General features: G+C 37.3%; 1 protein-coding gene across 1 annotated transcript in view; it reads right to left on the bottom strand.

The window, feature by feature from the left end:
- The window catches only part of CNIH3 (cornichon family AMPA receptor auxiliary protein 3), a 157,677-nt gene that overhangs the window by 59,595 nt on the left and 73,774 nt on the right, over positions 1–24,308 (bottom strand). The window contains exons 2-3 of the mRNA XM_074220433.1: positions 16,091–16,159; positions 10,273–10,320 (exon numbers count right to left, since the gene is read on the bottom strand). Coding sequence (XP_074076534.1) covers positions 10,273–10,320; positions 16,091–16,159 — 117 coding nt within the window. The remainder of the gene's footprint in view (positions 1–10,272; positions 10,321–16,090; positions 16,160–24,308) is intronic.

Below are 24,308 nucleotides of genomic sequence, written 5' to 3'. Positions count from 1 at the left end.
CTTGTAAAAACCTAAAAAAAAAAAAGCTTTACTTCATAGTCTTTTCAAATTTCTTTATATTTCTTATGCTTATTTATATTAATTGCACTGTTGTATTTCATTATAATGATGTATTTATTCTATTTAACTATTTCCTGTCTCAACTGCTAAATTTCAATATGAAGTACTATCCATTCTACTTCTACCATATCTCATGCAATGGTTTCCTTCTCTCACATTGCCCAATATCATCTCTTTCCTGGACTATTCTAATTACCTACAATGACTGCTTGCAACTCTCTCTTCCTTCTAATATATTCCCTGCACAGAAATGACCATGTCGCTTCCCTGCTCAAAAATCTATTATGCTTCCCTTTTAATTTCAGGACAAAATAATCATTTTATGTAACTCTTTTGAGTTTTACTATACTGTCTCACTTAATCCTCAATAACTTCCCGAGGTATACTCATTTTCCATTTTACAGGTCAAGAAACTGAGGTTCATGAGAGAAAGTTTTAGTCCATGGTTATATAGCTAATAAATATTTGAAGCAATATTTGAACCCAGGTTTTCATCATCTTATTCGTTAAAATATGCTACCTCTCTTTAACTTGGCATGTTCTTTCCCCAATCTGTGTTTTTAGCCTGATTTCCCATTGCTTCTTTTCACACATTCTTAATTCATGCCAAATTGGATTACTAGCAGTTCCCCAAGCTCATCTTGTCGTCCCTGTGCATTTGGGACAATTTCCATCTTTAGCTTTGCGTTTCAGAATTCTTATCTTCCTTCAAGCTCCAGCTCAGGTGTTCACTCATCCATACAGTCTTCTCTGATCCTCTATAAGTGAGCAATGCTTTTAAATCACCTCTCTTCTCCTATTACAATCCATTTGGCATGATACAGTTTGTTTACATGAAATCCCTCTCTCATTAGGCTATAAAGTCCTTGACAGTAGGGACGATGACATTTTTCATCTTTGTCCTCCAGTGTCTAATATAGTGCAGCAGGTATAATGTTGGTTGAATTGGACAATTTGCCTTTAAAAGTGATAAATAATAGTATTATGGTAAAATTCAGAGAGCAGTGTTTCTAAAGAGAGCTCTAGACTTCAGAACTGCCACTCCCAAACACACGCCATTGCTTTCTGATCTCTGGTTATGGAAGCCTCCCAAACAGGACATGGTTCTGACTCAAAACACCCAGAACCAAAACTTGTTCCAGGTAAAGGAGGCAGCCCCGTTCCTTTACTTAATGTGTCCCTTCTTGCTATATCACATCTTTCAATTAAAACAGACCATTCCCTCTCTAGCCCTGAAAGAAGAACTGCATTAACAGCTGAAACAGGTTGGAATCCAATCGATCCCTTGAGCCAAGGGTACTTGTATTTAGCCAGAAGGTACTGTCTCCACTACTCCACCAAGAAGCTGAAGCTCAATAAATATTAAGCACCAATTGTGCTTAATTGTGACAGATCTCTCAAGAGACTAGGTGTGTTTAGCTCCTACCTGTTGGGTTACAGAAACTGGGACAGAGCTTGAAACTCTCCAGCAGAGGAGTCAGCAGAACAGTGGACTGGAATAGGATTCAGTTCTGGCACACTTTGACAGTAGCATGCCTCTTTTTCCCATCCTGCACCTCTAGTCTGTTCACTGCTTTATCTCTTTTTTACAAATTATCATTTGCCAGCTGCTCAACTTGCTTTGATCCCATCATCTTCATCATGCCCTTCCATCATCATCATCATCATCATTCCACCCACCCACCCCCACTCCCTAACATAAACTCATTACCAGGACACTCATCTGAACATCGAGATTGATTAAGCTTTGCTACTTATACCTCATTAGTACCCTCAGTTGCTTCTTTCTCTAATTAGAGATGTGGAGTGGGGTGCAAAAAACTCCTTCGATACCCTCCTTTTATAGAAGGCTCAATCAGATTTACCACCAGCTGCTCTGCTTGGTTTTGAGTTGGTATCATCATCACCAGGTAGCCTCTGGTACTCCCCTGCTTTTTTCAGTTTCCTTCTGACACTGTCTTCCCCCACTAGAAGGTAAACGTTTTGAAAGCAGGGATTGTCTTTTACCTTTCTTTGTATCTCCATAGCCTAATACAGTTAAAGCTTAATAAATATTTATCATATACTCTCCTCAAATCCATCCTCAACTTAGCAAATGAAACTCTATTGCATAAATAAGAGAATAATAGTTTATCCTCAACCTAACCCTAATAATAATGACTTGTCTTTATTTGGTCACATCAGGACACAAGAATCCCCTAAGACAGTCAGTATAAACATTTTATCCCATTTTATAAACATGAAAATTAAAGGTTAGAGAGGTCATCCCCACCCCCAGACAGTAAGTACCAGGGTTGAAATAGAACTTAAGTCTCCTGATTTAAAATCTTCAATTGTTCTTTCCATTACATGGACTTACATGGACTCAGTTGCATTTGGAGAAAAAGCTTTCCAAATTGCAATTCTTTTGTTTGTTTTGCCTGCACTAGGAGTTTCCTATGGGAAAGTTCTGAAAATAGCTTTATTACAACTCATGTAAGTTGTATCAAATATAAGTAAGAGTTCCTATCACTTTTACAAGTACTCAACAATCTATATCAAATAGTCTTTAAACACTTCACAGAAAATGGAGAAAACACATAAAGAACTTGAAATAAATAGCCCAAAAACAGCTTAATTCTCATCCTCTACAATGAATTCCACCCTCCTAAAATCCTATGTGGTGTTGTTCAGACTTTTCAGTTGTGTCCAACTTTTCAGGACCCATTTGGGGTTTTCTTGGCAAAGATACTAAAAAGGTTTATCATTTCCTTCTTCAACACATTTTACAGATGAGGAAACTGAGGTAAATAATAACCCTGTTATTTGACCAGGGTCACACAGATAATAAATGTCTGAGGTCAGATTTGAACTCCTAAACACCAGCCTCCCTAATTCCAAATCTAATACTCTATTCATTGCACCACCTAGCCCCAGGAGCCAATGTAGAATCCTGGATTCATGACACCACCTTTTGAATTGGACTCCTCTTAAAAGAAAAGGAATTTGGGCTTATTAGATTGGTTGCTCATTGATATTCCTATGATTTTCACTTTCACCATGGAGACACATATAGGCATCCAACCTTATCATACTACCCTGGAGGCTTGGGCTGCCCTCATGGAAGAAAATTAATTTAGAGATGCTAAGTAGGTAACTTCTGACATTCCAATGAGCTTCCCTTTCACTCCAAAGACAAATTACAGGTATCCCCACAAAAAGGAAAGAAATTTGAGATTGCTAGAGGATTAATCCCTTTCCCCCCCTAGACCTATATAGTCTGTAGTTGAAGAGGGAAAAGACCAATTATTTTTTCTCCCTCTATCAAAGATTTAGACTCTTGCTGCTCCTTCAAGGATCACATGAATGATCCTCCTTTCCCTAAGAAGTTGGCAAAGTCCATGAACTTAATTCCTTTCACTAAAAGTCTGAGTAAGAAACCCCTCCTACTCCTCCCTACAGATGACATCCTTCAGGATAAAAAGTTAGCCTACTGTCTCTCCAAGGCTAGCATCAGATGCTTTCTCCCTGCCTCTGCCTCACAGTCCTCTTCTTTTAACACACAGCTCAAGGACCATGAGTTTGAAGCCTTTTCTAATCTTTTAATGACTTCCAAATCACCTGGTAGCCAACTCCTTTATATTTGTTAAGTACATACATGTACATGTTAGAATATAAGCTCCTTGTGAGTAGGGATGGTTTCATTGCTTGCAGTTGTTTATCTAGCATCTAGGACATATTTGATGTGTAGTAGGTTGTTTGAAAAAGATTGAGAGGAAATCTTGTTTATGTTGCATTAATGAGAACACAAGCAATTCTCATATGTCTTTGCTCCAAAGCAGTCATTGGTTATTCCCAGGGGAAGTAATCCCTAATTCTTCAAAGACCCAAGTTTGGTCCTTGAAACAATCTGATCCATTCTCCAAAGAGGGGGAGCTTAAAAGCAAGAAAACTAAATGGTATCTTTTATTGACTGCAGCATTAAAGAAGTCAATCAAATGATGAGCTATCAAAAAGTTCCAAACAAAGGCTTACTACACACCACAAGTTGATCAGGACTGACCCTAGATTGGCCCTCTCTTTAACCAAAGCAATGGTAAGGGTTGCTCTGAGCCTAAACTATGCAATAGAAACTTAATAGTGGTTAAGTATGTTTTCTCTAATGCTTATATCCATTCTACTTAGACCTTTAGCATCTAATTAGACACCTCTCCTCTCCACTCACACTAATCTACTCTCATAAAATGAAATCAAGTGGTTCAATACATGGATAGTGACAATAGTCTGTCTACTAGATCAGAGGTTCTTAATTTTTTTGTACCATGGCTTCCTTTTAGCTGTCTGATAAGGCCATATTCAGAATGATAATTTGTTGATACTTGAAGGGAATGGTAAATTTCAGTTAGAAATTAAAGACAATTAAAATGTAATTATTTTTCAAGTACACAGATTCCCTGAAGTTTATCTGAAGACACTTTGGGGTCCATGAAGCTCAGATTAAAAATTCCACTATTAGTACTTTCCGGTTTCATGAAAATGTCAGAAAAGCTGGAATGGAATAGACAAAAATACATGAAAGGTAAGGAAAATAAAGAAGCAAGCAGAAAATAATAAATCCTAGAGCTAAAAGAAAGATTGTGTTATCTAATGTCTATGTCTTGTCTCTTATGATATGAGCAAAACTAAACTACCGAGCATAATTGGTTCTCTTATTTGGTATAGTGGAATGAAATTTTAACTTAGAGCTAAGAGATCTGGGTTCAAGGTCCAGCTCTGACTCTTCACAAGCTGAGTGACCATGACCAAGTTACTTTAATTCTCCAAGTTTTAGGGAGAATTTATTTTTCATTTATAAAATGGGACTGAAAATTCTTGAGCTCCCTACCTCACAAAAATTTTGAGAAAAGTACTTTGTAAGCCCAAACTTCTTTATGAGTTATTTAATATGAAAAATATCTAGGGACAGACTTGGGGCAGATTATTCTGGTATTTAATTACCATTGAGATTAAGAAATTTTGGTGCATTTTTGCTTGTTTCTTATCAGTTTCATATAAATCTCTCATCTCATTAAATTGGCATTTATCTTCTATGCATCTTCTAGAAACGAAGCTATCACAGGAGCATAGCTAGTCAACGTCCTTCTTAGAAGCCTTCCTTCACTCACTTGAAGAATCATTAACTAGTGTCTCCTAATTCCATGATGAATCCATTACTAGGAAGTTGAGTGCATGTTTGTCAAACTTTTTTCTCTTAAACTCAGATTGCAGAGCCCCCCAACATGTTTTCCCAAGGGAATGCCAAACAAGGAATCAGTGACTTTTGCCATGAGAAAAAAAAAATGAATCATCATAAGAACAAGTCGAATGAAGAATCCTGCAGCTCAGACAATTACCCAAAGAACACATTTTCTGATAATTATAGTGCTAAAAATGGCCCAGCTTTGAAAATCCCTTCCTTTCTCCCAGGCAAGCTGAGGAGGAGGAGGTTTGACAACACTCACTAGTGGAGATGCAGCACATTCTGGGGTGTTTAGGAGACTAGTTCCAAGAAATTTCTTGGAAGGTACCAATTCCCAGACAGTGGTGATGCTAACTGGATAGATCACCTCCAGTTCTCCCACATACATACAAGCCATTGCAAAACTGAACTCTCAAGCTCATTCATAAGGAAACAAACCAAAAAGGACACAAGACAAAGACCTAGTCTCACCTCATGATGAGAGGATCACATCACATGGATATCTTAAAGATCACTGAGTTAAATTTCTTTGTTTTATAGAAGATAAGATTAAGAGCCAGAGAAGGTCACAGAGGCTATAAAGTGATAGACCTGGGGTTCAACTCCATCTAGTTTGTTAATCTTTCTGCTATAGACATTGTCCTTCAAGCCACCTCCCTCATTTCCCTTATGAAAGAAGAAGGGAATTTCAAGGTAGAGATATTCGGGTTCAGGACACTTTACCTTGCTGCATATACTGAATGTGTTTGGAATTGTGGTTAGAAAAAGAATGAAATGGAATATTGGCTTTAAGCAAGAGTTAAGTTCTAACTACCTGGACAAATACTGGACAGGAAGAAAAGGGGAAAAGGTTAGAACCATAATGTACAGCAGCAGGGAAATGAATGAGGACAGCAGAGACCCAGGGAAGCATGTAATCATTGACTATGAGTAAATAAAAATGAATCTGAAATAGAAAAATGTCACTCAAAAACCACCCAAAACTAGATCTGTTTTTTCCATAGGTATTGAGAACCATATAAAAATATATACATAATGACCAGGCCACTATAAAATTCACATCTGAGAATGTGGATCTCAGAATAAAGCACTCCTCTAAGGGTAGGCAGGGCCAGCAAACATTAGCAACATGAATTCAAACCAGTAGTAACAAATAAATGATGGAATAATGAGATTATTACTACAAAGCTAATATTCAGGTTTACCAGAGCTATGACTGCCTTTCTCATTCTCTATACCTCCTGCCAAGAGAATGCAGAAAGAAAACTCATTCTGAGAGTCAATAAGAAAAATAACGCAAGGTCTGGATAACTGTCTTAATTTTACTATGCCCAGAGGCTATTATATTGAATTGTGTGTCAGACCTAAAGAATGGAATGGTTAGGGACTAGAAGAAAAAGGACAGTGTGCCAAGCACATCTGTAGGAGAAAACCATCGACAAGATTATAATAACTCTCTGGTATATACCTAATTCCAAATCATAAGAGTTAAAGATGAAAAAGAAAATTATTGAGTCCAAAGCCCTTATTTTACACACGAAAGAGACCCCTAAAGGCAAAGTAAAAAGTGAGGGCAATGTGATATAATGAAAAGAGCCCAGGATATGAAATCAGAGAGCCTAGGTTCAAATTCCAACTATTCCAATTTTAAGGAGTGTGAGTTTGGGCAAGTCATTTAAACCTTGACGAGTTTCAGTTTCCTCATCTATGAAATAACAGTATTAAACTATGCAGTTTCTAAGGTCATTTTAAATCTTCACCCTGCTATTTATTATCCTGATCTTAGAAAGGCACATAAATCAAAAAGCACTTATTAAATGCTTACTATGCAAATTCATAGGTACTGTGCCAAACAGAAGTGGAAATACAATTTCAATGAAAAAGAAAATCCCTGTCCTCAAGAAGCTAACATTTTAATGAGGGTAGACAAAGAGAAAGGAAGGAAGGGAGAGAGGGGAAATAAAAGGAGAGAAAGAAGAGAAGTAAGAAGAGAAGAGAGAGGAAGGGAGGGAAGGAAGGGAAGGGAGGAAGGGAGGGAGGGAGGAAGGGAGAAAGGGGGAAGGGAGGAAGGGAGAAAGGGGGAAGGGAGGAAGGGGGAAGGGGAAGGAAAGAAGGAAGAGGAGGGGAAGGGAGGGAAGGAGTGGGAGGGAGAGGAGGGGAGGAGTAGGAGTTCAGGGGAAGAGAGAGAAGGGGGAGGGGAAGGAAGGAGAGAAATTGAGAAGAGAATCCCAGCAGTCAGGGTAAAGGAGTTGAAAAAGGAAATGGAAGCATAATGGAAGAGCAAGTGTGGTTGTCCTGGCCTTTCCTCAAAATGGAACTTAACCATTCTGGACCTTAGTTTCCTCAACGGCAAAATGAAAGCGTTAGACCAGATCAGTGGTATGAAATTTTAATAGAAACAGAGCCTCTAATCTGGGCATAAGGATCCCTGCAGTCCACATGCTATTATTGTCATTATTTTTCTTTTCAGATATATCTGACTCTTTATGACCCCCATTTGGAGTTTTCTTGGCAAAGATATTGGAGTGCTTTGCCATTTCCTTCTCCAACTCATTTTACAGATGAGGAAATTGAGGCAAAGAGGATTAAATGACTTGCCAAGGGTCACACAGCTACTAAATACCTGAAACCAAATTTGAATTCCAGTCTTCCTGACTCTAGGCCCAGGGCTCTATCCACTAAGCTGGTCTCCACATACTGATCTAGTTTGAAAATATGATATTGTCTTTGCTTTATTATATCTTTAAATTTAAATATTTCCCAATGACATTTAACTTGTCTCAGGATGCATGGGATGGGTTTCAGGTCATATGTGGCCTAGTGTTTGATACTTCTAGACTTGGATGACCTCCAAGGTCCCTTCTAGATCTGAATCTATTATCATTCTAAGTGGGATTCAAATCCAAATCCTGCTTTTTGTTCTATTAAGGGAAAAGTAACTCCTCTCTGAGTTCATGAGGGAGATTACTGCTGCCAAATAAATCTACCACATCAGAGAAGTTATAGAGAATAAAAACCAAGGTTTTAATATGCTTAAACACAGGTTGAAGAGATTAAAAATAACCTCAAACAAAGATTAGGATTCTAATGAAGCCTTTTATAGACAAAATAACAGCTGAGAGAGAAATAATTTTTGATATAAAGCAATCTGGAGGGACAGCTAGGTGGCTCAGTGGATAAAGCACCGGCCCTGGAGTCAGGAATACCTGGGTTCAAATCCAGTCTCAGACACTTAATAATTACCTAGCTGTGTGGCCTTGGGCAAGCCACTTAACCCCATTTGCCTTGCAAAAAAAAAAAAACCTAAAAATAAAAAAATAAATAAAAATGAAGCAATCTGGTATATTTTCTTAAACCATAAATTTGGACAGAGTTAAATATAATCATAATCTCATACATCCCCTAAGAAAATCTAATTAAACAGATTCTATAGGTAAACTAAGTCAAGTTCCCAAAGTCTCAGAGCCAAAAGAATCCTTCCACAAATAATTAAGTCACTTTGGAAAGTTCAAATTCCCCTTTGGCTTCTTATCTGAGAAATGTCAAAAATTCTTCCCTTAATTTTATCATTCCATGAGTCAGTTTTAGCCTGTAAGGCTAATATTCAGAGGAAGAAACTTTAGTAAACCAAATATTCTAAGACAAATAGCATAATAAAATTGAATAAAAGGAAAATGAAAAATAATCATCACAGTACTTAGCTACATTGCCTCTCCTTGCTATAAATTCTTTAGGTTCTACTTTATGTCTTGATGAGAAATACATCCATTTGAATGACTTAATTTAGCCTATCTTCACTATGAAATAGAAAATATAAAATTCAAACATCATTAAGGAAATACAAATTCAGTTTCATTTATAGACGAAGTACCTTCAGTTATAAGAACCTCAATTATCTTATTGATTTAAAGTATGGAGAAAGAAAAATTAATGAATTTTTAACCTTTTCCCTTCCATAGACAACTATCCTCTCCTCCAATCCTAGTAGTTCAATTAAATATTTGTTGACCAATCACTTTCCTTTCGTTTGAAGTTCCAGGAGATAATTGTTGAACCTATCTCATACTCTTGGAATCATAAAATCAGATTGAGAAGGGACCCTAAAAGTCTCATTTTACAAATGAGGAAACTGAGGGCACAGAAAGGTTCAATGATTTGTCAAAGACAAGTAGTAAATATTAAGGCAGGATTTGAACCAAGCCCACTCTTCTTCCTTATCCAGTAGTCTCTATTAACTATACCACTCTTCTCAGTCCCTTTAACTAAAGGAACAGCTTTACTCCTAGTTGGCACATGCTAAGGCATCTATTAGTCACTGTGGTTTCCCAGAAACCTTCAGAAGCATTTCCAAGTTGGAAGTTCCATACACTGTGTAAAGGCTATAGATGCATATATAAAACTATTTACTGGCATAAACACATTTATTAAGTTTTGTGGCAATTACTTCCTGATTCCCAATCAGTTCCAAAATCCCATAGCCTTCTTTGAATGACATAGCAACCCCAAAATGAGAGGCAATTGTCTTACATCTTAATCACAATCTGTGACCCCCAAAAAACTGCTAATCAATTTCTTGAATACAGTGACAAGTTAAAAGCACACAGACAAAACCCCAGCTTCTAATCATGGAATCCCTAAAGGGAGAAAGACCTTATTTTTAGGGCAAACTTGACACTGAGATATCTACAAGAGCAGAAAGAGGCAAAATCAGTTGAACCACCATCCATCACCACACAAAAGAAAAAAGGTTATTAAACCCAGCCCCAGGGCACTTGCAAATATCCAGTGTTACCCTGACACTTTGATTGATGGCTACCCATTCTAATTAGATTCCCTTTGTCTCTCAAGACTTCCCAAGTGCTGAGTATAAGGCCCCATCTTGGCCCTTTTGGAGATAAGGCTGAACTGGGCAGGATATATTTGCTTTACATATCTGCCATCTTGCTTTCCCCATGTGAACCTCACAACCAGAGCCACAGATATCCTGAACTTACTTTTCTCAAAAGAAAGCAGATGCGTTCGATGTTTCTCAGTCGCTCCCTCTGTGAAAGGGCACATAAGAAAGAAAGAAAAAGGAAGAGGGAAATTAGAATTCTGCTGAAATATCAAATAGTTAACATGTTCCAAAGGGAAAAACTATTTACCTCTCCCCTCAAAAAAAAGGGTACCTAGTAAGGTTAGGTGACTTGCCAGGGTCAGAATAGTAAATGGCAAAGTTAGAATTTGAAACCAGGTACCCTGGTCACTACAAAGTTCTCCCAGATTTAAGCCACACCTAACCCACATGCAAATTTAAGCATAGGTCTGAATTTTATTTAATAAAATCCATCCCCTTAACCACATATACAATCATAAGCAGCTCACACCACATGGATCAAGTGAAGTCAAGTTAATGGGCACTGAGAAATTCTTATTATGTGCAAGGTACTTAGCTGAGCTCTGGAAATAAAAATATATGCAAAAATAAAGACAGTCCCCAAGCTCATGGAACCTTTATTGTAATGGGAAAAGGCAATACATAATAGAGAGCTACCAAGCAGGGAAAGGGGTTGGCAGGGAACTCTAGCATGGCCAAGATGAGCTCCTCTAGGCCATTCCTCAAAATGGAGGTTCTAGAAGGATTCACCAATAGAAGAAAAGGACCACAAAGATGGAGAGAAAAGGAAGCTAAAGCAATATCTAGAGAGTGTCTAAATCTTATTCTAGATTTCTTATCAAAAATTAGTTTCCTCAGTCTCCAACTAAGAGATATAAATCTGAATCTTGTTTATGTATAAAGAACATCAAACTGAATGGCCTTGGTCTGTCTCTTCAATCTAAATATTTACTTGGCCTGTGTCAATACCACCTGGTCAAGCTTTGTAATAGCACCAATAAATTCCTTTACCTGGGTCAACAAATAACAAGATGAGACATCTTGTATGAGGAGAGAGAAATTCTATGTTTGTAAATATTCCCTCTCCAGCTAAGTGGGATTCTTATCAATCAAAAACTGAAACAATATAATTTATGAGAGGATCATAATGTCATCTATATAAAATCTCATTGGTTACCTGACTCAGGTTTATGATTCTTTGCCCTTTCTGTATAAAATGACCCCTTCCCAAAATCATGGTTGGTATCTTTAAGGATGTCATCCACCCATGGATTTCATAAGATCCTAGAGAATAAAACTTTGTGGATAAAACTAACTTTATATTATTTCATTTTTTTTTAGCCTAAGAAAATGTTTAACAAGAGTAATGTATGACTGGAATGGGCTATCCCTCAAAATGGAGATACTAGGATTATAAGCATTTTTCTGTTATTTTCTCATGATAATTTGATAAGATGATAAACAGCTTGAAGAGACCACAGAATCCAGCTCCTTCATTTTACAGATGAGTAAGTCAAGGTCTGGAAAAGTTACCTGACTTACCCCATGGTCACATAAGGAAGAAGGGACAAAAGTAGGATTTGAACTCAGGTCCACTAATACCAAAAACTGGTGCTCTATCTACTATGCCAAGCTATCTCATTCCTTCTGTGGTCTTAAATAAGTCATTTGCATTATGTGCAATTCAATTTCCTCAACTGAAAAATGAGAGGGTTAGACAAAAGTAGGGTTTTTTAACCTGGGTTTCATGGGTCCAGTAACAGATTTTAGGGGATCCATGAATAGTTTAAAAATATTTTGAAAACTATACTTCAAAATAATTGATTTTCTTCTTGATGTATGTATTGGAAGTATTCTTCAGATGGGGTCCTTGAGCCAAAGGGGTCCCAAAATAATATTAAGAACCTCTAGAGTACAGCCCTTTCATATCTAAACCTCTGCCTAGACATGAAGACTTCTGGGAAGCCCCAAGGTTTCTGACAGATTCCCCTAATCTCAGTGCCCTTCTCTGAAAGTCTCTCTTCACCTGTCTCCAAACTAGGAGTATATAGGTGGCCTGAAAGAATTCATCTGAGTCTTCTACCATTGGATGGTAACTGAGGTATGCATGAAATTTTGATTAATAATAGTAAAAACAAAAAGAATAGCTAGCATTTGTATGGTGTTTTAAAATTTGCAAATCACTCTATGGGATTGAGTTTGATTCTTGCAACAACCCTTTGAGGTTGCTCTCCTATTTACATTTTTAAAGATGAGGAAATTGAGGCTGAGAAAGGGGAAGTGACTTGGAATCTAGGTTTATCTCTCTGGTGCCAGGTGCACACTTGGGCATCTAATTGCAGAGCCAACCCACTTGTCTTTGAAGCCTCCTAAAGCCTGGGGCTGAAGCCTGCCCTGCCTTGGGGAATTTCCATTTGAATATCTCAGCAAATTAGAAAGAACAGAATATGCCACTTCTAGTCTTTAATGCAGAACAAGTTCCCCTGCCTCATAGTTTTAGCCTTCTAAAGTGAGAGGGAAAAAAAATCAATCCACCCATTAAATTAAATACCTATAGTTTTCTCAGACTCAGACTAAGAGTCTCCTAAGAGATCATAATTTATCTCCAAAGTCTGGCTTATGATCAAGGTCCTGCCGTAGAAGAGCAGGCAACACTGGTTTTAATGTACTTACAGGATGGCCCCTTCATTTTCTGGTAGGGGTATTTTGTAATACCAGATGCCATCTGGATTAGAGCCCTACAGTAAGTTCCATCATGATGTGGTAGAAAGAGTGTTGGACCTGATTCCAGTAGGGAGGAGATACCTGGTTTCAAATTGTGTCTCTGACAGGTCAAATTATTTAATCTCTGTGAGTCTCAGTTTCCTCCTCTATAAAATGGGGATAATATCTGTAGCATTTGCCTCAAAGGATCTTTGTGAGAAATAAATGAGACAGTGTGGGTAAAGTATTTTGTATACCTTATAATCTATATAAATATCAGATATTTTATATAAATGACTTGATTTCCATAGATTTTTTTTACTAATAAGATTCTAAAACTATTTTTTGTTTTCTAATTAAATCATAAATATAATGACCCTTATTCTTAACCTCTTATATAGAGGAAACAGTCAATATGAGGACAATTTAGGCACATTCACAAAAAAAGAGTTCATTTTCTTTTTAATTTCAACACTTATTTTTAATTTAATTTATTATTTTTCATATTCATTTTCTCTCCTTCCTACTTCTCCCCAACTGAGAAAAAGAAAGAAGGATGAAGAAGAGGAAGAAGAAAAGAAAGACGAGATGAATAAAGAAAAAGAGGAGGAAGAGGAAAGAGGAAGAATAAAACATAACAAAAGGAAGAAAGAGGAGAAAATAAAAGATGGCGGGGGGAGAAAAAGGAAACCTTCCAAAGAATGAGGAAAAGTATACAAAGAAAGAAGAGGGAGGCAAAACCAGGGCAGTCTTCCTTCTATACCTGATAAGGTGTCAGGCTCTGCTTAACACAGTTTCCAAGACTTAGTACTCTGAAGACTGAAAACCTCTGAAGTCAAAATTTACTTTAAAGTTCATCATCCTTTATTGTTTCACTATATGGTGATGACATAAACCAGAAGTCAAGTCACTTCCCCTTTCTCAGCCTCAATTTCCTCATCTATAAAATGTAAATAGGAGCTCCCACTTCAAAGCATTGTTGTAAAAATCAAACTCAATCCCATAAAGTGCTTTGCAAATTTTAAAGCACTGTACAAATAGTAGCTATATTTTTTGGTAATACTAGTATAATCATTAATTTCACCCATGCCTCAATTACTACCCACTAGTTAAGCTCAGATGAATTCTTTCAGGCCACCCAGATACTCTGCCCTCACAGGTACCCTGCTAGTTTAGAAGAATTAATGAGCCTCCCACAGCACCCAACATACCACCAGGGAGTAACCTAAGTACTGAGAAAAAAATCTGACTCCCTTTATTTTTCTTACTTATTTAATCTCTGACTGAAGTGACTTTCCCAGGGACATCTGGGGCCCCATTCATCCTTTCAGATGCTCTAGGCTACACAATGACAAAGATAGCTAAATAATAACTGAAGAGCCCAGTGGAATTTTTTGTTGCTATCAGAAAGCTAAGTCAAGACCTAGTTTCAGTGTTACGCAACCTCAGCATGCAACACTCCCCACTTGCTTTTGTGCTCTCCAAAACTAAGTGAATTCCCACTGGGCAGGGAGGACTAACTTCACAGGAAAATGCCAGAATTCCACCGAAGACATTTGCCTCCACAGGAGAAAATTACACACACACACACACACACACACACACACACACACACACACACACCCATTTCTGGGGAAGGCACTAGACATCTTAAGTGTATTGCTTTTTATGATTACAATGATGAGGTTCTGACATGGTCAGTCTGTCTTGGAATGGACTTCATCAACATTCTCTAATGAAAGCTTCTTTTTTTTCCCTTCAGGGTACTTCTAGGAGCCTGGCTGAGACACAGGTGAGTGTTGGTAGGGGACCAGAAATACTTGAGGAAATAGAGTATCAGTAAAATCCTATCAATTGTGAAAGGCTTAGATTACCAACAGATATCAAGTAGAAAAGAGGGAAGATGAGAAATTGGCCATGAGTAACATTTTACTGAGTAAAAGTTCCACAGAATGTGTGATTCAAAAGGACTAAGAAATTTTTCCAAGCAAAACAGGAAGCTGATATATAATATTTGGTTTGAAAGTGGTTTGGCTATGTGTCATCAGTTCAAAGAAAGATATGGAAGGAATATTAAATTCAAAAACTGAATAAATCTTTCCCTCAGAATCCTCCCCCTTCTTTCCTAAGTTCCCTATTACTAATGAGGAGGGGCAGCCAGGTGGTACAGTGGATAGAGCACTGGTCTTGGAGTCAGGAAGATAAGAGTTTGAATCCCACCTCAGATACTTGACTCTTACTAGCTGGATGGGCAAGTCACTTAACTCCCTTCCAGAGCCATCTCCAGTCATCCTGATTCATATCTGGCCACTGGACCCAGATGGCTCTGGAGGAGAAAGTGAGGCTAGTGACTTAGCACAGTCTCCCCAAATCCAATTCATGTGTTTGTCATGACATCATTACCCTGATGTTGTAGTCTTCTTCAAAAATGAAGGACAAACATTATTACTACTGAGGGTACCATCATCCTCCCAGTCATCCTAGATTGTCTATCCTAGATGTCTCCCTTGACCCTTCACTCTCTCTCAACCCCACATCTGTTGTCAAATCTTTTTGATTCTACCTTTACAACATCTATCAAATTTGTCCTTTTCATAACCTCCTTCCTACCTCTCTGGTCTTCTTACATTTGCTGCTCCTCTCCCAAGACATACCCTCTCCCAATTCCAACATCTTCACTGACTGTCCCTCCAAATCTGTATTGCTTTCTGTCCTCATCTCTGTCTTCTGTTTCCTCTGACTCCCTTTGATCCCATCTGAAATCCAACCTTTTTCTGCAAGAACCTTTTTCCAGTCCCCCTTAATGTACTCCCTTTCCTCAGAAATTCTCTAATTTGTATCTTCTTTGTATAATACATAGCTGTTATATAGTGTATTTTGTCTTCCCCGTTCATTGCTCTCCTGGAGAGCAAAAACTAGTTCTATTTTTCTTCTCTATGATATTTTGTACAGTGCCTTCACTTTAGTAGATGTTTAATAAGGGTTGGTTTGGCTTGTTGACTAGATTTGTTCTTAAAAATCAAGATATCTAACCCACTCATCTTACAAATGAGGAAACTGAGGCTCAGAGAAAAAAAAATATATTACCTAAAGTGATACAAACCATCAATGACAATTTCTAGATGCCAGACTGGCTGCTTCCTGATCCAGGACCCTACCTCCCACTCCCTCCAGCACAGGTTGCTTGAATAACCTGGAATCTCCCATTCCAAGCTCACCAGGTTAACACTCACCGCATGAACAGGATTACACTGGTCTATAGGGCTCTTGAAATCCGTCCTTAATTCATCAAAGGCAATAATCTGAAAAGAAGAGAATCAAATTGGTTAAACCTAAGTAACAATCCTAAATTACTTATAAAAATAATGTAAAAAAGAACATCTTAAAGATAACTATTGGTTATAAACCATAAGAAAGTATAGCAGAGTAAGATACCTTGTACAAATCCCACCACCTCTTACTAGCTGTGTGACCATGGGCAAGGCCCTTCACCTTTCTGAGCTTCAGTTTCCCCATCTAAAAGTGGAAATGCTGTTCACCTCATTAAGTTGAGGCAAAAATGAGATAATGTAATGCAAAACATTATATGTGTGTGTGTATGATAGTTATTATCATGTGATTATAGGACAGGAAATGAAGGGGGACTTAGATTAAGTTCTTCATTTTACAAATGAGGAAAATGAGACCCAGAGAAAAGAAGTGATTTTTCTCAAGGCTACATAATAGAAATGGTCAATGTGAGGTAAAGAAAAGCAGACATACATAGGAAGCAAAACAATATTTAGTCTTTCAGTGTCTTCTCCTATGAATATTTCACAGGAGCTACTAATAAAAAAATAAAACATACAAATTGCATTTCATTTCCTGCTCCTTCTCTATTAAAAATATGCAATACTATAGACTAAATACAACAACAACAAGCCTTGATAATCTATGCTTTACTTTATCTAGCCCTAGATCATCAATAGTTAGCAAGACAGATGGCTCCTAAAGATTGTTCTGGACATTGACGAATAACTTCCAAAAGAACATTTTCCTTGTTGAATAGCTTCCTACCAAGATCATTTCAGAAAGAAAAATTGGGTTAAACAATATCCTCTAGGCCACTGACAGAGCTAAGAATAGGCTTAAAGAAAATTAGTCAACATGAATTTTTTTGTGTTGTTTTTGTGGAGCAATGGGATTAAATGAAATGTCCAAAATCACACATCTATTAATTTGTTAAACTCAGGTTCTCCTGACTCCAGGACCAGTGTTCTATCTACTTGGCCACCTAGCTGTCCCCTCAACGTGTATTTCTTAAGCATGGACACAAGAAGAAAAGCAAAAAGAGACACTTCCTCTATTCACACACCATTGCTTCCTTCGAAAGACCTTTTTGATTGTTATCTCTACAAAATAAGTAACTTGTAATCACAAAGTAGTATTTGGATAGCAGGCTCCATCTCTGGAGGCTGAGAAGCCATTCAGCTGAAGAGAGCTGAAGAGATATTTTGGGGCCCTTTTACCCCAACAAAATGTCATCCTGCTTCTCTATGAATTACTATAATCAGCTCATCCCCAGGGGAAGTGATGTGGAGGGTGGAAAGAAGACTGAGTCCCAGCTATGTTCTCTCCTCTTCTTCAGAAGCAAGAACCTATTCTCCCCACCACCAAGCAAGCCCCTAGGCATATGGTAGACCTGCCAATGTGATGAAGCTATAGCTCTATTGTCCTGCACACCTTTCTCTCAGTACATGCCCAGGAGAAAAGACCCAAAAGATGGTTTTGGAAGGGACTCTCTCACCATATAAAAAACACAGAGAAACAACAACCTGCCTTTACCACAGACAGACAGCAAACAGATAGACATACACACACACACACACACACACACACACACACACACACACACATACACAAGAGAAAGTCATGATCAATATATATTTTTATCACACATCCTTCTGGCTCTCCAAATATATCTTTATGATTGACTTAGATCCCTAAGGGCAGGGACTATATGCATATAATTCTGTTTGAGGTTATTTAATATAATGCCACCATTGGTGTAAAATCTCCTCAAGTCACCCTGGAAGGTTGTCAGAAAGCAGAGAAGGAAGGGATCCCCCCAAAAATAGTGACTATGGAGAATGAACAATCTCTACCTAACAGCTCTGTAAACATGATAGCTATTGTCCCTGTCCAACTGCCACCAAGAGCAGACTGTCCTGGCCAAGGCAGCTGGTACTTGTTGCAGGTTGCAAGAAGCTGTGGACCCCAGAGCCCATCTGTGAATTTGACAGCTTGCAGAGAATGCCACCCTCAGAGCTCCTGACCTTGAGGACTAGACAGGACAGGGCCATTTTGCCATTGGGCAGCACTCACACCAAGGTTCTCACCAAAGGCTTTCGGTTGATGGTGATGACATTATACACAATGAGGACAAGGGCTTTTCCCTCAGCTTAGTACAAATTCACTCATGTATCACAGTCAACATCTCTAAAATGGCATCTGAAGTCTGATATCTGTACTAGAATCAGATGACTTGGATTTATAGTCTGCCTCACAAACTTATTTATTGGCTGTGGGACCCTGGCCAAGTGGCTTAATCTCTATGTTCCTTGATTTATCATTTGTAAAATGAAGGAATTGGACTAAATAGTCTCTAAAGTTCCTTAAAGTTCTTACTCTATGATTCTGTTCCATACCTAACCAATTGTGCATATTTGGGCAATCATTTAATCTCTTCAGTCCACTCTATCTTTTCCATGGATAAAATGAGAGTTTGAACTAGATGATTTCAAAAGACCCCTTTTTATTCCAAAAATATAGGATTCCAACACAAAGAATTCCTTAAAATTAAGAAGAGACATATACAGCCTAGGGTTACATGAAGCCTTTTGGAGGAATAGCCTTTCATAGTCATCTTTTTGTTGTTGGTCACAGATAAGGTAATAGAGATGATGATGATAATGATGATCATGATGATGATCATGATGACGATGACCATGATGATAAAGTTGAAGATGAGAATGAAGGTAATGATAATCATAGTAAAGGAAGGGTCTATAAAATTTAGATAACAAGGACAGCTAAGTTGTACAATGGAGAAAGCCCCAGGCCTGGAAACAGGAATACCAAAGTTTAAACCATACTTCAGACCCTTACTAGTTGAGTGTCCCTAGACAAGTCAATTAATTTCTCTCAGACTCATACTTCTATAAAATAAGGATAATAATACTTCCTACTTCACAAGATTGTTGTGAATAATGAGATAATATGAATATTATAGTTATATAGTATATGACATTATATGAATAAGTATAATTATTGTATTTTATATTAGTTTACATGCTATATGTTATATAATATTTATTACATTTTATAATACATTGTATCATATTTAACATATTGTATATAATATATGGCAATTAGATAAGTGCCATCCTTGAATTTGGGAGGACCTGAACTCAAATAATAATGATGAACTGAGGAGTAGCAGAAGTCAGAAGAATATTCCAGTAGCTACAGAGATTATACATGCTTGTGTTTCAAATAACAAATACATGTGCACAAAAGGCAGATTAGTCCCCTTGATAGCAGAAAAGTTGAAAGGGCTAGAGATGTCCCTTTCTAATCTCTGATTTATCAAGGAGAATGAAGTTTTCTTTAAAAGAAGAGGAGAGGAGCAGCTAGGTGGCACAGTGGATAGAGCACTGACCCTGGAGTCAGGAGGACCTGAGTCCAGCTTTGACCTCGGATATTTAATACTAAGCTGTGTGACCTTGGATAAGTCATTTAGCCCCATTGCCTTGAAAAAATATTAAAAAAATAGGAGAAATGCTTCAAGGAACAAACAAAAAGGAAACAGAATCTGAAAAGACAAAGGAGAAACTCTGCCTAAACCTATCCTCACTCTGTCAGGGGCTAGAGTGAGAAAGAGGGGAAGAAGGTTGACTGAAATTTGGGAGCTGTGTTTAGGAGGGTCCTTGAGCAGAGCTCCTTCCTTGAAGGCAGGTCTATGAGATGGAAGGAGCTGGTTCTAACATCTACTCCCTTTGAAAATCCCAAGACATTTGGAAAAGCCCCAAGGTGAGTTGCATAACCAGGCCCAGTGCTGCAGAGAAAATTGGAAAGTAAATGGAAAGACAATGGGAATGATAATCTATGTACAGTGCCAAATCCCCAAAAGACTCAGTAGGAGGTGCTGATCAAGTAGCAAGTATACTACCCAGGTACTGGAGGATAGGAAGTGAAAGGGGAAAATGAACAAGAACTCATCTACCAAATTTAGCAAGAGTAGAAACTATAGCTGCCTTGGAGTGATCCATCCAAGAGAAAGTTTCCAGAGCTACCTTGGCAGAACCTTTGTAAGGAGGTTGGAAGATGTGAGTGTCCAATAAAAAGAAAACAGAAAATTTTGGAAATCCAAGAAGTATTCTGGCATCAGGTTTATAAAAGACATGGAATATTGTTGAAGGTTTCAGAAATAGCCATGAATCAATCTATCACATACAAATTGGAAGGTGTGCTACTTGCCCAATAAACGTTGACATCATAAGCAAAGATAAGGAGCAAGGAAAAAATTATCATTCAGATCTATGGCAGGGAAAATATTAATGACAAAATATGAGATAGAGCAGATTTTAGCAGATAAAATGGACAAATTTGATTATATAAAATATAAAAGAGCACAAATAATATCTAATATAATTAGAAAGTTTCATAAATAGATTTTTCATATCCAAGAATTGTAAGGAACCAATCAAATTTATAAGATTAAGCATCATTTCTCCAGGGCAGATAAGAGGACCTGAGTTCAAATTTGACCTCAGACACGTAATAATTACCTACTTGTGTGACCTTTAGCAAGTCACTTTAACCCCATTGCCTTGCAAAAACTTTAAAAAAAATCATTTCTCAATACAAAAATTAATAGTCAAAAAATGAACAAGCAGTTTTCAAAGGAAGAAGCCCAAGCTATCAACAACAATAGAAAAAAATGCTTCATAGCAATAATAATTAGAGAAATGAAAATTAAAACAATTCTAAAGTTTTACCTCACACCTATCAGATTGGCAAACATCACAGGAGGAAAATCATCAAAATGGGGGAGAGGGGCCTACAGGAAAACAGGTACACTAAACTACTGTTAATGAAGCTATGAATTGGTCTATCTACCAATCAGCAATTTGAAATTAGTCCAAAAATTCACACTCAACAATACAGCTTCTAGGTCACTCTTCTATACCCCTTTATGTTCAAAGACAGAGGAAATGCCCAAAAATATTTGCAACTGCTTTTTTTGTTATAACAAAGAACTGGAAACTAAGAAATTGTGCGTCTATTGGGGATATAGATGTATAAATTATAATAAATGAATGTAATGGAAATAAAAAAAATGGACAGCTTCAGAAGAAACTGGCAAGACTTCTATGAAATGATATAAAGTGAAGTGAGCAGAACCAGAGGAACAATTTATAAAATAACAACACATTATAAAGAAAGACAATTTTGAAAGACTTTAGAACTCTGAATAGAATGATAGATCATGGTCCCAGAGGACTAAAGAGAAAACATGCAGTCTGTCTCTTATCAAAGAGGTAATGAACTTAAAAGGCATACATTTTGAGACATGGCCAATGCAGGAATATGCTTTGCTAGACTATGTATATTTGTTATGAGGGTTCTATTTTTATTTATTTTTTTTGGTTAATTGAGAGGAGGGAAAGTGGGAAGGAGAGAATAAGTGTGTGCAAATAAATATGTATATTAATGAGTAAGTGAATGACTAATGGAAACTTTATGATGAGATGACACAAATATAAACTATTTCAATGAAGATGGATAGAAAGAGTTGTTTTAAAAGACTGATGTAGCTGCATAGGGAACTCATAAAATAACTTGAATTTTTTTGAAAGTGATGAATTGGGGCACCTAGAGGTGGCGCAGTGGATAAAGCACCAGCCCTGGAGTCAGGAGTATCTGGGTTCAAATCCAGTCTCAGACACTTAATAATTACCTAGCTGTGTGGCCTTGGGCAAGCCACTTAACCCCATTGCCTTGCAAAAACCTAAAAAAAGTGATGAATGAACAGAAGATAGAGATGAGAGTAGGTAATTAAAAATGAATACAAATTTTATAAACTACAGCTGACAATGAATATTAAAAATATCAAATTGAATCTTTTTAAGGCTTAAAAAGAATAAAAAAGTAATTAATTCCCTGCTTGAGGTTCCTACCTCAATGATAATCAATGATGATACTGAATGAAAGAGAAGTTATTTTTTGGTTTGTTTCTATTTTGTCTTTCAATATTCAAACTCCCATTCCAAACATTTCATTAAATCCTGGAGTTTACCCTAACTTCCAAAAGCAATAGCAAATGAGCATAACCCCTGGTAGATGCTACCTAGAGAGAAAGGCTTCAAGCATAGGCATGATATCAAACTCTCTATCATCCAGGGATCAATCCAGTTTGGAAGATTGTCCAGACTTGGCAACTCTCAAAGATCCTCTAAGTTCACTGGACTCTGTTTAGGTAGTGCCTATGAGAACATAACCATTTTACTCTGCTCTATTGCCTTTGTAAGTGTTAGTGCCCTCTCCCTGAGTGAGATGCAACCTATTTGGGGACAAAGACTATGTCTTGTATTTGCCTCTATATTCCTAATTATACTAGGGCATAATAATGCTTTGAAACCTACCAAATGCTTAATAATCTACCATTGTCTGTACTAGCTGTGTGACCCTGGGTAAGTCACTTCTGTTTGTCTCAGTTTCCTTATATATAAAATAGGGATAAAAATAGGGTTGTATGGACCAAAAAAGAGAGTATTTACAAAGCTCTAAATAGAGGGCCTGGCACATAATAAACACTATATATGACAGGTGCAAGTCACTTCATTCTCAGTTTCCTTATCTATAAAATGAGCTGGAGGAAGAATAATGGCAAAGTGTCTCCAGTGATTCTGGACCCCAAATGGGGGTCACAAAGAATTGGACCCAACTGAAAAATGACTTTAAAACAAATTGTTACTGAATTAATTAATTAGCATGTTAATTAATTCATTGATTAATGGATGGAAATGACCTTCTCTAGGCTAAACATCATCAATTCCTTTAAGACTTCTTCTTAAGGATGATTTTAAATCCTCTCACCATGCTGGTTATGCTGCACCCAAAGAGGGAAATGGAGACCAGAATTTGATAAGGTTGGAGATCTTTATTCCCAGGGACTGTCTGGGGATTGAGTACCCAAATCAGACAGTACCTGAGTGTTCAGGGAATAGGATTTTTATAGTATTTTGAGGGGGGGTACTGAGAGCAAGCAAGATACAGAAAAGCAAAGACATATTATGTTGACATATATACATATATAAACATAGGGTTCCATATAGATGGGGGTGAGAAGGGGTCAGGGTCTTTGTGTAATGTTTGAACATATTTTCTGAGATGGAGGGAGTCAGGAATTTACTATCTTATGTTTCCAGCTGCACCTGGGGAAGGGGGAAGCAGTCCAGGAATTTAATAGATACAGCAAGATAATTAGGCTAACAAGGGTGCTTTGTAAATCTTTAGACAATTTTATGGTATATCCATGACCCCTTGGGTCCTATCAGAATATTTTCAGAATCAAAGGCACCCAGAAAAAGTTATATCTCTAAGGAATTTCTCAGGGCCCAGAAGGATGTCAGGGACCCCTTTCTATACAGGAATTTCACAAACATTGATATTGTACTTCAGTTACTTCCCCTCAACACTCTAAAAATGATCACTTGTTGGTCCGTTATTGTTTGCATGACATTTTCCTCCATTTGATTGTGAGTTTCTTGATAGCAGAAATATCTCTTTTGCCTTTCTTCACTTGATATAATACCTAGCACTTAATGGGTACTTAATTATAAATAAATAAAAATTGACTATCAATGCATATTATATATGTAAAAGCATATCCTTTTATTGTTCAGTCATGTCTGAGACTTTTTGACCCTGTGTGTGGGTTTTCTTGGCAAAGATACTGCCATTTCCTTCTCTAACTCATTTTACAAAAAGGAAACTGAGCCAAACAGAGTTTAAGTGACTTACCAAGGTCATACAGCTAGTATGTGTTAGAGACCAATTTGAACTCAAAAAAGATGAGACTTGCTGATTTCAGGCCCATACTTTATTCACTGCACCACCTAGCTGTCCAAAAACATATACTGAAGACCTTTAAATATAGGTTCCAAAAGAAAATTTTGACTAATAAGTAAATATATTTCACACAAATGTACATGTACAACTTTTACCAGACTCTTTGCCACCAAGAGGAGGGGAGAAGGAAGGGGAAAAAAGTGTACCTTAAAAATTTACAAATGAATGACTGTTGAAAAACTATCATAGCATGTAGTTGGAAAAATAAAATATCAATTTAAAAAAGTAAATTTTAATGATTCTGAGGCTTAAAGTCTCATACAAACAGCACAAGAT

Source organism: Macrotis lagotis, chromosome 2 (assembly GCF_037893015.1).
Source record: "Macrotis lagotis isolate mMagLag1 chromosome 2, bilby.v1.9.chrom.fasta, whole genome shotgun sequence".
Lineage (NCBI taxonomy): Eukaryota > Metazoa > Chordata > Mammalia > Peramelemorphia > Peramelidae > Macrotis > Macrotis lagotis.
Note: the sequence above shows the minus strand (reverse complement) of the source record. Positions and strands in the feature narration are given on the sequence as shown.